Source organism: Typha angustifolia, chromosome 6, assembly GCF_048772165.1.
Source record: "Typha angustifolia cultivar Huaian chromosome 6, ASM4877216v1, whole genome shotgun sequence".
Classification (NCBI taxonomy): Eukaryota; Viridiplantae; Streptophyta; class Magnoliopsida; order Poales; family Typhaceae; genus Typha; species Typha angustifolia.
Window position 1 is genome coordinate 10,158,035 of NC_133244.1, and position 13,261 is coordinate 10,171,295.

General features: G+C 44.9%; 4 protein-coding genes across 5 annotated transcripts; all 4 read right to left on the reverse strand.

Moving 5' to 3' along the window:
* Window positions 1–376: 376 nt before the first annotated feature.
* On the reverse strand, window positions 377–3,405 carry LOC140761028 (cyclin-D6-1-like). Of its 2 annotated transcripts, none has more exons than XM_073098194.1 (7): window positions 3,294–3,405; window positions 1,679–1,816; window positions 1,486–1,572; window positions 1,313–1,408; window positions 1,028–1,229; window positions 817–947; window positions 377–719 (listed from the first exon to the last, which is right to left on the reverse strand). In XM_073098194.1, exons 2-7 carry the CDS (start codon window positions 1,742–1,744, stop codon window positions 576–578), a joined length of 726 nt encoding a protein of 241 aa, XP_072954295.1. In that variant the 5' UTR covers window positions 1,745–1,816; window positions 3,294–3,405; the 3' UTR covers window positions 377–575. The 2 variants fall into 2 exon arrangements, with proteins under 2 accessions (XP_072954295.1, XP_072954294.1); XM_073098193.1 differs by having other exon boundaries at window positions 380–746.
* Window positions 3,406–4,697: 1,292 nt separating this feature from the next.
* LOC140761027 (uncharacterized) lies at window positions 4,698–6,784 on the reverse strand. Its single transcript, XM_073098192.1, has 2 exons — window positions 5,120–6,784; window positions 4,698–4,877 (listed from the first exon to the last, which is right to left on the reverse strand). Exons 1-2 carry the CDS (start codon window positions 6,456–6,458, stop codon window positions 4,840–4,842), a joined length of 1,377 nt encoding a protein of 458 aa, XP_072954293.1. The 5' UTR covers window positions 6,459–6,784; the 3' UTR covers window positions 4,698–4,839.
* Window positions 6,785–6,793: 9 nt separating this feature from the next.
* Window positions 6,794–8,847, reverse strand: LOC140761026 (pentatricopeptide repeat-containing protein At5g66520-like). The gene has a single exon (XM_073098191.1). The coding sequence runs from the start codon at window positions 8,688–8,690 to the stop codon at window positions 6,966–6,968; it is 1,725 nt and encodes a 574-aa protein (XP_072954292.1). The 5' UTR covers window positions 8,691–8,847; the 3' UTR covers window positions 6,794–6,965.
* Window positions 8,848–9,856: 1,009 nt separating this feature from the next.
* On the reverse strand, window positions 9,857–10,162 carry LOC140761327 (uncharacterized). Its single transcript, XM_073098604.1, has one exon. It carries the CDS (start codon window positions 10,160–10,162, stop codon window positions 9,857–9,859), a length of 306 nt encoding a protein of 101 aa, XP_072954705.1.
* Between the last annotated feature and the right edge of the window lie 3,099 nt (window positions 10,163–13,261).

The following is a 13,261-nucleotide window of genomic DNA, read 5'->3' on the forward strand; positions in this document are numbered from 1 at the left end:
CATTGTAGTTGAGCTGGAGGGAAAGATTATTTCCTACTGAGTTAACTTACCTTCTTTCAGACTATCTGTGGCATGGAAGGTCATCTTTGTGAACATGTAGCTATTGTGCTTCTTAAATTCCATCTTCTTGGGGTTATTCTATTTCTTACATTTTACTGATTACTCACACAGATGATTTTGTTAGAAATGTAACGGGCCTGTCCTAGCCAAATGTTGTGGTTATTGCGATACCATTGGTGGACGCCGTGCAAGCTCAAGCCAGGCCAGCTTAGCCTTCCACCTTCGTAGAGAGAGAGAGAGAGAGAGAGAGAGAGAGAGAGAGAGAGAGAGATGAACAAAGTTAGCTGTAGGTAGTCATCCGAGAGAAGGGCTGGCGACAAATGAACTGGCAGACTTAGACCACTAGCTAATCATCGGATTGGATTAATCTTTCTCTGAGGTTACAAGAAAAGTAGTGATAGAAAAAGACAAATATTCAAATATTATTTTCTTATTTTCCCTTTGTTTATTTGTTTATTTATTTATTTATTCTTCTTCCGCAGGAATAATTGAACGAACGGCGACATGCCACGAAATTAGATTTGCCGGTCAGCCGTCTGGGAGTCTTTAAGGTCATCCGACGACGTCAAGCCGCCCGCTGACTGGAGGGCAAGTACGGTTACCGGCGTGCCGAAGCTAGGCTCTGACCCCTTCGACGTCGACGCCAAATTATCCGTCATCTTGTTCAAACAATCCGTCAACTTCTCCTATTACGATAAACCACTATAAATGAAGGACGAGAGAGAGAGATGAAAATGACGGTCGTTGCGTAATTACCTCATTTATGAAAGGGCACTCAGAGATAGCCGAACGAAAGGCGGGAAATTGGAACGGGAAGCACTCGAATGCGGCGGAGAGCAGCGCCGCCGCCGCCACCACTGACGGCGAGAACTCCAAAAACTTCATCCCTACAACACACGCAATTCCCAAGACAACTGGAATTTGCATACAGCATTTCGACCCATAAAGCGAATCAATCGAAAGTTACCATTTTGGGCGTCGACGAAGGTAGCGGCGGCTCGATCCTGGAGAGTGAGCAAGAAAGTAGGATCGGCGGGGGAGAAGAAGGAGAGGAAGTATCGAACGAAGGCGAAGGGGGTGATGGCTCGTGTTCGCCACTCCAAAGCGTAAAGGATAAGTTTCTCCATCCTTGCGATCCATTCCGGCTTGAATTCGAACCTCATCCTCCTCTGAAACCATTAATTCGAAAGAAATTCACGGAGCAATCGAATCGAGAACTGTGAAACGAAAGCACCTCTCGATGATTACGTACCTGGAGTTGGGCGAGGGAGAAACCTTCGCGCTTCATCTTGGAGGCGATCGATAAGCAAGCGACGGCGACGAAACCAGGGACCCATTCTTCTTGGCTCTGCAACCGAACAACCAACCACATTAAAAGAGAAAATACTCAATAAATAGGGTGAAGATGATAGCTTTTCTCGTTACTGGTGATCCAAGAAGCGAGAGGAAGCGGTCGAGGTAGTTGATGGCAAGGTAGGCTACGGTTTGATTAACAATTCTGGAGGACTGCGTCTGTGAAGATAGAATAAGTTAATGCAGGGAACTATTCTAAGAGGGAGTAAGAACACAAGGTTTTGAAGTCTTAGGTGTTTCTTGATATGAGCTTATTTTTTATTACCTGATGGATTACATCAACACTATGTCGGCGGAAGGTGAGATCGAGGGCATCTATACCAGTGACCATGTGCTCGGATTCCAGAGAGAAGAGCTCGGAGAAGAAGGCTGGGGTGTTCTCTTCTTCGAACCTGAGAGGGTTCTGCATATCCATGTCCATTGCACTCAGAGATTAGAAATTAGATGTAGAGGGAGATGGGAGATGGTAAACTATTTATAGAATTGGCCAAGAGAACATTGATAGGATGAAATCATATATGAGATGGACATTTGCATTTACCACCCTTCAGAAATATAAAATGATCATGGGATGATGAAAATTTCATTCAAATAAATTGCTAATTGGTACATAATGTGTCCTGTTACATGCATGTTTAAAGAGCAAAGAGTATGTGATGGATTATTGACAGCACAATAGTACATGAATTTTAAGATTTGTTCGCTTCGGCAAGTTCAGCTATGAGAATTTATTGAGGTTTAGTTATGCAGCCAATTCATGCATATTTGTCTTAGCCAAACATTCTTACAATAAATAACGACAAAATACTCTATATAGCTACTGATTATTGCATCTATGACGTTCGCAACTTAAATAGTCTCTTACATTTTATGCAATTTGCATTACATAAGTGGATGGATGCATGCAAAAATAAGCATTTGAAGAGGACAAATATGCAAAATAATGCATGGTTGCTGACTAGTTTGTCAGCTATATCTTCTAAAATTTCTTTCTTATTATGTTTTGAGCAAAGAGTATCACTGTAAATCTGTGCAATCTTATAGCAAATCTTATTTCCTTATTAGGAAGTTTGTGGGTGTGAGAAGTGATGCAGAAAACCTTCTATTTATACATATATATAGATATGTATATATCACTTCCCTATTCAGGTCATGGTTATTAAGGCAACACTGTGGATCTCAATGGGTCTTGTCATATGGTTACTCCTTTTCAGTCACTATCGCCTTGCAGAAACAAGAAGGAAAAAAAAGGAAACAGAATGAAGTGTCCTCAAACTAAATTCAAGAGCCTTGAGCCTCATATCCGGTATGAATAGAATGGATGGAAAATATCAAATTCAAATCAGACCGTAAATTAACCCACACGGACATCGGACGTGCTTGGCTTCAGGCAAAATATAGCTCCTAATGTATAAGGCTAAATTATTTACTCAATCAGAACATAGATGTGGTGAGACACCCTTTGGATAAAGGGTGTTTGTTATATTAATTAGCTGAACCCTTTAGCTTTTGAACCATGATTACCAATTGTGTAAATAACTAGATCAGATATTGACAAGGGAACATTTTGTTCATTTCTAAACACAACTTAAGAATATGAAATTGGACCAAATTTAAACAATATCGTTGCCAAAGAAAACATAAACTACAAAGTTCTTTTTTTTTTCCTTTAAGAGCTAATGTACACCATGAAATCTAAATTTTCATTGTGGATATCTTTAATTAATTCATGTATATGCCTTCTAGTATCAGTGACTGAAGTGTAGATCATAATACAGTTTTTCCAGTACTATATAATTGACTGTGCAGATTCTGTATAACATTAGCCAACTACTAGTTGCAAGATCTCATGAGTCTCAGAATTCTTTGTAAACACATACCTGCCATCAGCAAGAGATGCAACTTTTAAACATTGATGCCAATCTGATTCTTGTTGAATGTATACTATCCTATCACAACTTGATTTGACAAGTCTTCTCCATGAAGAATCACTGAAAGTGTGGAAAGATTTTCTTGTATATCACGTATGATTACAGGGGTACATATATAGCAGCCAAAGGGAGAAATTCAAGCCTACCTCTAAGGCACAATTACAGCCACAATTACATGCCTAATTATAGTGGTCTAACACTCCCCCGCAGTCTAATCGGGAGCTTCGCTAACGGTCAGACTGGACCGAAAATCCTGGAAGAGTGAGGTAGGAAGACCCTTAGTGAAGACGTCTGCGTACTGTGATGTCGTAGGTACATGAAGAACTCGAGTATGACCGAGGGCAACTTTCTCTCGAACAAAGTGGAGATCAATCTCAACATGTTTTGTTCGCTGATGTTGCACTGGGTTGCTGGAGAGATATACGGCACTGACGTTATCACAATAGACCACGGTAGCTCGGCGAGGTGGATGGTGAAGCTCATTTAACAACTGTCGCAGCCAGGTAGCTTCAGCAACACCATTTGCCACAGCTCGGTATTCTGCCTCGGCGCTGGACCGTGAGACTGTGTGCTGGCGCTTGGAGGACCAGGACACCAGGTTGTCTCCTAGAAACACTGCATAGCCGGAGGTAGAGCGACGGGTATCCGGACAGCCAGCCCAGTCTGCATCCGTGTACACGACAAGGTCTGTAGGTGAAGAGCGGCGCATAGTTAGGCCAAGTGAAAGAGTACCTTGCAGATATCGCAGAATCCGCTTGAGAGCCGTGAGGTGAGGCTCCCTGGGGTCATGCATATAGAGGCACACTTGCTGAACAGCAAAGGCGATGTCTGGACGGGTGAAAGTCAGGTACTGTAGGGCACCAGCTAGGCTGCGATACTGTGTGGCATCAGCGACAGGAGATCCCTCGGCAGATAATTTGGAGTGTAGATCAACAGGGGTGCTGCATGGCTTGCACTCACTCATCCCGGCTCGCTCCAAAATATCTTGCGTGTACTGACGCTGAGAGAGAAATAACCCAGTAGCAGACCGTGACACTGAAATACCCAGAAAATGGTGAAGTTGACCCATATCTGTCATAGCAAACTCACGCTGAAGGGCCGCAATGATATGCTGTAGAAGACCAGCAGAGGAAGCAGTGAGAACAATATCATCCAAATGTAATGGGAACAATCATCCAAAATGACAAGATAATATTTGTACCCAGACACACTAACAATAGGAGATGTCCAAAGATCACAATGTATCAAATCAAAATTATTAAATGCTCTAAAGCTAGAAGACCCAAAAGGCAGCCGTGTGTGCCGACCGAGTTGGCACGCATGACAGATGTGGTCTAGATCATCTTTATTGCAGGAGATAACACTGGAACTGATGAGTTTGGACATTGCTTCACGCCCAAGATGGCCGAGACGCCGATGCCAAATCGAGGTAGGTGCTGCGATGAAGGCTGCGGTGCTGATGTTGGGTGGGAAGAATGGGTAGAGGTCGCCGGAGCTATTGCACCTGGCGATCACGTTCCTGGTGTGTAGGTCCTTCACAGAAAGGCCAAATGGATCAAATTCAATAGAACAGTTGTTATCAGTGGTAAAACGGCGAATGGAAATCAAGTTCTTAATTATATGTGGGGAAACTAAAACATCATTAAGAACAAGATGACGATGCGGGAAAGAAAAGGTTTGTGATCCAGTGGCTGTTACGGGAAGAAGTGCACCATTTCCAACAACGATGGATGAAGGTGTAAGTGATGAAGGGGATGAAACAGAGGAGAGTGTACCAGCGTCCGCAGTCATGTGGGAGCCAGCGCCCGAGTCGGCATACCATTCGGAAGGTGGTGGTGGTGGGGTGAGCGACATCGTGTTGAAGGACTGCACCAACGAGTCTTGGTTCCATGCACCACCATGAGTGGGGTTCCAGGGTGCCGACGCAGGCACTTGATAGTGCGCGGGGTGCCCCTGGTGCGTCGGTGTCGAGGGCGCAGCTCCCCCGTAGACATACGGCGATGGCGTAGTGTAGCCGTATCCGCCTGGAACGCCGCCAAACGGGCTGCCATATTGTGGAAAGGCGGTGAAGGCCTGCTGTGGCGGTGGTGGGCGGCCATATGGCCACATCTGCAGAGAACCAGTCCAGGGCTGGCCGAAAGAAGGGTGTACCCCTGGAGGTGCACCGCTGCCAGGAAGCTGCTGCTGACCTACCCCTGGAGGTGCACCGCTGCCAGGAAGCTGCTGCTGACCGCCACGGCCGCCACGGCCACGGCGACGGTTGTTGGAGCGCTGCCCGCCGCTGCCGCTGGGCGCCCCAGAGGGACGATGTGGAGCCATCTGGTTCACCTGTCGCGGCGTGTTGGAGGGTGGAGTCGGGCCGGACGCGACCGGCGTCATGACGAGGGCTGCAGGCGGTGAAGGAGGCCGGGCGTCGATCTCCAGTTCCTCCAGCAGGAGATGGGTGCGTGCCTCGGTGAACGTCGGAAAGGGGCGGTGCATCTTAAGGATCGTCACCATGTGCCGGAATTTCCCGTTCAGGCCACGGAGCAGAGTAAGGACCATCTGACGATCGCCGATAGGATCGCCGAACTCAGCGAGAGACGCCGCCATTGTCTCAAGGCGACGACAGAAGTCGGTGATTGACAGGGAGTCTTGGCGAAGGTTGCGGAATTGCGTCTCGAGGAGGAGGGCACGGGACTCCTTCTGCCCAAGGAACTCATCCTCGAGATAGCACCACGCCTCACGTGCGGGGCGCTGCCGGATCATGAGGGACTGCTGCAAGTCGCTGGAAATGGTGCCGTAGATCCATGTCAGCACGACGCAGTCCGCCTGGAGCCATGTAGGGCGCTCGGGAAGTGCCTCATCCTTGAGGACGTGGTGAGTCAGCGCGTACTTGCCGAGGACAGTGAGGAACAGCCCACGCCACTTGGTGTAGGTGTTCGTGGCCTTGTCGAGTATGACGGGGATGAGGGCCTTCACGTTAACGACGGCGGTGGCCTGAGCCCAGATGGCCTCGTGGGCGGCTTCAAATTTGTCGAGGGCCTCAATGTGGAGACGGGCTTCCTCGTCCTTGCGTGCCTGCTCGGCAAGGGCGGCCTCCTGGGTTGTGGCCGCATCGCTGGTATCCGGCATGGTGGGAAAAGAGAGTGGTTGAGATCAGCGACCGCGTATGCGTGCAAGGGGCAGGGCAGGGCGGGCGATCAAGGCGCGGCGATCGGCTCAGCAGCGCTCCGGGCGAGTGAATCGGCGGCAGGAGCGGCGAGAAGGACCGGCGGCGCGTAGACTAGGATTGCGGAAGGGTAGCGGATTGTAGCCGCTCTGATACCATGAAAGTGTGGAAAGATTTTCTTGTATATCACGTATGATTACAGGGGTACATATATAGCAGCCAAAGGGAGAAATTCAAGCCTACCTCTAAGGCACAATTACAGCCACAATTACATGCCTAATTATAGTGGTCTAACAATCACAAATACGGGCTTTTCAATAACTGAAGGATGAAAGAGGTGCATATTCTTGTCAATCCTTTTGTGCCTCCAGCAATGAATGCATGAGGATGCCCTTTAGGACTTCAAGTGTTATTCCTTCAATTACCATCCTTATATCTGGCTCTAACTAGTTCACAAGGACAATTACTTGTCACCAGTAATCTTTGCAAGAACAGGTACCTTCTTTGAACAGATGGAAACGCATCCTGTCTCTGACAATGATTTCTCGACCATAAACTTTCGATATAAGCTTGGTTACAAGATGACAATCCCTACATACTCTGAGGTTCTTCACCACCCGAATAGACATGCCATCCTCTGTACTAAAAAGAGCAAGGGCAATTGCCAACTTCTCACTATGACGAGAAAGTGCATCTTCCTTTTCTTCATCTTCTATGTCAAGCAACACTTCCTTCTTATCTGGGAGATATCCCTCCAATCTTATGCGACCCTCAATCTCTTCCCATTTTGCCAATATATCTTTCATCTGTGGATGAGACATATCTCCTACAATGAACTGGTGGACATTTCCTCTAATCTCAACTGAACTACATCCTGGAGTCTTCTCCACTCCTCTCTTCTTCATTAAATATCTGATGTTTTTAGCATCGGAATGTCTCCCTGAAGCAGCATATATATTGGCCAAGAGGACATAAACACCACTACTGTCTGGCTCCAAACGGATCAAATGCCTGACCACGTATTCAGCCAATTCCACATTTCGATGAAACCTACATCCTGCCATCAAGGCTCCCCAGATAAGGGCATCAGGCTCCATCGGCATACTCTCAACCAAACGTCTAGCCTCATCAAGTAAGCCATTACGCGCTAGGAGGTCCACCATGCACCCATAATGCTCAATCTTTGGTTGAATGCCATATTGCCTAACCATGGACTCAAATATCTTACGACCCCTGTCAACCAATCCAGCATGTGTGCAAGCACAGAGTGCACCGATGAAGGCAATGTCATCAGGCACAACACCAAGTCTCTCCATCTTTGAGAAGAACTGCAGTGCCTCCAAAGCCCGGCCATGCATCGCAAGCCCTTTAATCATCGTCGTCCAAACCAACAAGTTCTTCTCCCTCATCTCATTAAACACCCTCAGGCCCAACTCCACCTCTCCACACTTTGCATACATATCAATCAACGACGTGCCCAAAAACATGCTCATCCTAATCCCATTGCTCTTCAAATAGCTATGGACCCACTTGCCAAGCTCCAGAGCCCCCAGATGTGCGCACGCAGCAAGAACACCAACCAGAGTCGTATCGTCAGGCTGGAACCCCTCAGTCTGCATCTGCGAAAACAAGCCCAAAGCCTCCTTTGAGCATCCTCGCTGGACATACCCAGAAATAATGGCGCTCCAAGAAACCACATTTCTCATAGGCATTTCATCGAACAACTTTCTAGCATTAACCAAGTCGCCGATCCTGGCATAGCCACTAATCATGGAGTTGAAGGAAACGGTGTCCACTTGTCGAGCGCCGTCGAGGAGCCTTCTGGCGTCATCTACGCGCCGGATGACGGAGTGGAAATGGATGAGGGCGTTGTTGACGAAGAGGTGGGAGTCGAGTCCGAGCTTGAGGGCGTGGGCGTGGGCAGAGAGGCCCTGGGGAGCGGCGGGGATAAGAGAACAGGCTTTGAGGAGGAAGGGGTAGGTGTGCGTGTCGGGATAAAGGCCAAAGCGGAGGATTTGGGCATAGAGGGGGATGGAGTTGAAGGGAGAGTTGGTGTGGGAGTGGGCTCGGATGAGAGAGTTGTGGAGATAGACGCTGGAGCGGAGAAGACCGGAGGTGGTGAGGTGGGCTTGGATTTGGTGGAGGTGGTTGGGGTGGGCGCAGCGAGGGATGAGAGCCGGCAAGTCGGGGATCATAGAGAGAGGGAGAGAGAGCGCGCGAGCTGGAGGAAAAGGAAGAGGAACTGTTGCATAAAGCACCCTACAGTATTGTTTTAATTGATTTCCGATTTGAACCCCCCCCCAATCCCATGTCCCAACGGTTGACTATCTAAAAAAATCTAGACTTACTTTAATCCCAAATCCGAAAAGATTTAGAAGAAAAGAAGGGTAGCAACGAAGTTATACTCGTATTATCGTACTATGCCATAATTTTGCTAGCGAAACACTTTTTTGATTAGTCTTAGATTGATTTAACACGCTAGCCCTAAATAGATGAGTTTTGGACCATTTAGAAGTAACGCTGTTTAAACTATTTGGAAGAAGTAACTCTAGTATAACTTTTGAAATTGTTGTCTTAATCGGTTTGTCAAATACACCAATATATCAGGAAAACGAATGTTCTGTATATATGTTAGACATGCTACCGAATTCTAAGGTCTGCTGGGCGCTGGCGGAAGAAGAAAGGTATCATATCAACTGGAGTTAATAGTTCCAATTTATCTTGTGAGCTACTTGGGGAAGATGGTCTTGACCATGGTCCTTAGTGGCTCTGGTGTTGGTTAACATTTACTTCTTTCATCACTACAGGTTGTATACATTATGTTGATCTGACCCAACAAAACATGGCCCAAATTCCTCTAACACACTAGTATTCACTAGATATATATATATATATATATATATATATATATAACAACTAACGGAGAATATTTCAGCTCCTGTAACCCACTGTAAGAAAGACAATTTACATTAAGCCATGGAATAACATTGAAACAAATACGTGCACTCACGATGCCGTCATCTTAGCAATTTTGCAGTTCTCCTGGAAGGTTATATATATATATATATATATATATATATATATATATATATATATATATTGTTCCACATATGATTTTATAACATTTATAGCAATTCACGTTATCAGATTTCCCATTCCAAATTTCACTTTGCTGACAGAAAAACATGAGACTTGCTACATACTAGAAAAGAAGAAGAAGAAAATTAGCAATGATTTTTTTTCCCGTCAAAATTGATATTACTTTTATACATTGAGGCAAAAAAAAGAATAGAGATTGAGATCCCCCCCAGCAGTACATCTTTCCTGTAGACATAAACTTGGAGAGCGGTACATCTTTTATTTAATTAGGTCCCCAGCAGATAAGGTAATACGCTTTCCGCAGAGACTCCTCCGATCGCTTGGCTCTGAACCCATTGCCGAATCCAGTTTTATTCCCTCCCTCCATGGAAGAAGAAGAAGAAGAAGAAGAAGAAGAAGAAGAAGTCATTCTTGTGGGCTTGGAGATGGATGCCATTCTGCCGTGGGCGTGGTGGTAGAGAGACTTCAAGGCGTAGTTCCATCGGCAGAGTCCAGCTTGATCCTTGAGCGCTTCCACTGCTCCTACGCTCGCTGCTACGATCAGAGATGCCTTGCTCGCAGAACCCATCGAACTCTCTTCTCCTCTCCGATTTTGATCAAACTCCTCTAGTGGATCCAAGGATTGATAGCAAGGATAAAAAATAAAGGTTAGGTTAACGCGTTTATAATGTAACTAAGAAAGTGGGGGTGAGAGAGTTAGCTGCTGCTGGTATTGCAATTGGATCTCCCTTGTTTCCAGGAATTCCGGGGGCTATATAATATCAAAACTTTGACCGTATCATATCAAAACCGACCACAGGAAGTTGGTTTTAATAAATAGTGGCTTAATCGGGAGCCAAAACGGTTGGCTTGGAAGGTTTGAGTGAATTGACAGCGTAGCAACCACAAGTAACCCAGTCGCAGGAAATTGCTGTATGCAGCACGTGCCGAATCAAGGATAAACCATCAACAAAAACCAAAACAAGCATTGGAGATAACCCGTGGGTCGGATGCCAACGGGAATGCCAAAACAGGAATGCCAATAGACACCGACACGACACTTAATACCACCTAGGCTATCAATCTCCAATCTCCCGGTCTTCCCCCTCCTCCCCCCTCTCCCCCTCTTTGCCTTGGTTTTTTGTGCAGCAAACAACCCGCAAATTAAAACTTCTCCTCAGAGGTAGGCATGTGCAACGCACGCGACTGCAGGTGGGAGGCCACCTTCCGCACGGTGCAGAAGAAGACCACCGCCACCAAGCAGCCGGCGAAGGGGAAGGACGATCGGAAAGTCCTCTCCTCCGTGCGGGACAACAAAGAGAGATTCGGTGGTGATGCTAGCAGGGAGAAGGAGAGGGCGGAGAAAGTAATGCTTTTGCTCGTTTGGGGGCCCAACTGATATATATATATATATATATATATATATATATATGAATTACTACTTCTTGGATTGTTACTTTTATTGTATTGTATTGATTCGCATATCATTATTATTATTGGATTTATTGATTATATCACATTCAGATTCATTGCTTTTTCTTTCTTTTTTACCCCCTTTCTTTCCTTTTCCTTCTTCCATTTGCCATTTGTATTGGTGCGTTGATGATCTGCTTAATTAGCTGATATTTCGTGCGCCTGCCTGGCGTGCAACCTAATGATTTTGTAATTATGCACTTGTTCGAATCCAATTTTACTTGGGCCATTAATATTTTGCGAGGTCCTTCTTAATATCCATAGCCCAATGGCCCAAATGCCAAAGTTGACCAGCCTCAATCTGGCGAGAAAATACCCTAGTCTAGGGGTGGAAATGGGTCGGATTAAGTCCGACTCGACCTGCTATCCGATCCGGATCGGATCGGATACGGATAGAAAAATCCTATCCGATCCCAATTCGGATACGGATACGGATAGCCATTTACAAAAATATCCGGATCCGGATACGGATAGCCTTTTAGAAAAAAAATCTGAATTCGGATAAGGATACAGGTATAGTTGATTTCATTGAATACTGATTCGGATAATGGATATTCATTTATCCGCTTAATAAATACTCAACTAAACCCTACCCTCTATCTCTCATCTATTCACCATCTCCCCCAAATCTCCTCAATCCACATCGCCATCAATGCCTGCCGCCTCATCTAAAATCCATCATCGCCATCACCGCCCTCCCTCATCGAGCTTGGCTATCCTCCACCGACCTCACTCCATGGGTCCTCGATCCACATCGCCGTCACTACCCTCACCGCCCACTGCCTCCATCTAAAATCCATCATCGCCTTCACCGGCCTCCCTCCTCTGGTCCTCCCTCCTCCACCGGTCCTCCCTTCACTCCACCGATTAGGTACTATCATTCATATCCATTTAAATTATGAATTTGAATATCTAATAGCCAAATTATGTGATTTTTTTTAATTTGAGATATAATAAGTTAATAACTTAATTTTTTTCATTCAAGGTTCTGTAATAAACAGCACATGTAGTAATAATTTGATGGAGGGATGCATGAATTCTCTTGCTATGCCTCCTCTCAGATCTGGAGATAAATTTGAGGAAATCTATCATGTTATCTTGATTCTGGACGATCAAAAAAACTTCGGGTTAGTATGATATAGTAAAGATACTACTAATTCACAATCATTGGTTTATACACATTATGTTTGTTTAAAGTTTATAGTTTCTTTTGTTTTCTTTTTGCACCATTACTATCTTTTTGCCGATGAATCAGTTCTCAAATACTGTAAGTTTTGTTCAAATTATATTTGAATGATTTTAGACTTGATTGATATTCGTAGTAAGTTCATATTGATTGTTTAAAATTTGATACGTATTCGTTTAAGATCCGAAAATTTATCCGAAAACTATGCGATCCGTATTCGAAAATTATCCGTATCCGTTTTCTTAGGATATGATTTTAATTTTTGCTATCCGTCAAATATCCGTATCCGAATAAAAAATATGAATCCGGATATGGGTTGAGCACTATCAAATCCGTATCCGATCCGTTTTCACCCCTACTCTAGTCCATTTAATAATCTTGGGCCTGACAAGCCATTACTATTCTTATACCCAATTTGTTAGGCCTTTCTCTGGCCCAAATTATCTTGGGCACATATAGGAGAGCCCATTAGCTATTAGACATCCAATATCCAATCAAATGTATTACTAGTTAATAGATGATAAATTTAATCAACATTCTCTGATGCCTAGTGGTACACTGGTATGCTACTTTTCTTGTGCAGTTTCCAATTTCAACATTCCATAGTTCACTTACTTTGGAGAGCGATAAAGATCAGGTGCACTCAAGAGGATTTGACATAAAATTAAATGGAAAATAAAAGAAGAGAAGAAGTAAGAAGGAAACATGAATTGCGGTGCAACAAGCAACATGGAGATTAAGTCATGTTAGTGATGATGACAAAAGATTATGTTACTCAGAACCCGAACGGTCTTTTCTTCCAGAAACAATAATAAAGTAAGCCTTCTAACTCGTGCGTGACCTCTGATTCACGGGATATATCGGTTGCCGTCCTGAACAATTAAACCTCAAAAATTCTCTCATCATAATGCAATAGTAAACTGTAATTCCTTCCAAATTCATTTGATCCCAACTGGTACTAGTGCATATATGCAAAAGCCACTCTGTTCTCTTTTGGTAGTTACAGATAGTCTTATATCTTAACCTCTG

Bases quoted from the DNA above. Each gene is read 5' to 3' on its own strand.
- LOC140761028 (XM_073098193.1), bottom strand. From the start codon at position 1,744: ATGGTCACTGGTATAGATGCCCTCGATCTCACCTTCCGCCGACATAGT. The intron at 1,409-1,485 runs GTAACGAGAAAA...GTTCGGTTGCAG, and splicing joins TCTCGCTTCTTGGATCACCA to AGCCAAGAAGAATGGGTCCC. The intron at 747-816 runs GTAATTACGCAA...TTATCGTAATAG, and splicing joins AGTGCCCTTTCATAAATGAG to GAGAAGTTGACGGATTGTTT.
- LOC140761027 (XM_073098192.1), bottom strand. From the start codon at position 6,458: ATGCCGGATACCAGCGATGCGGCCACAACCCAGGAGGCCGCCCTTGCC. The intron at 4,878-5,119 runs GTACACTCTCCT...CTTTCTGTGAAG, and splicing joins CCACATGACTGCGGACGCTG to GACCTACACACCAGGAACGT.
- LOC140761026 (XM_073098191.1), bottom strand. From the start codon at position 8,690: ATGATCCCCGACTTGCCGGCTCTCATCCCTCGCTGCGCCCACCCCAAC.
- LOC140761327 (XM_073098604.1), bottom strand. From the start codon at position 10,162: ATGGGTTCTGCGAGCAAGGCATCTCTGATCGTAGCAGCGAGCGTAGGA.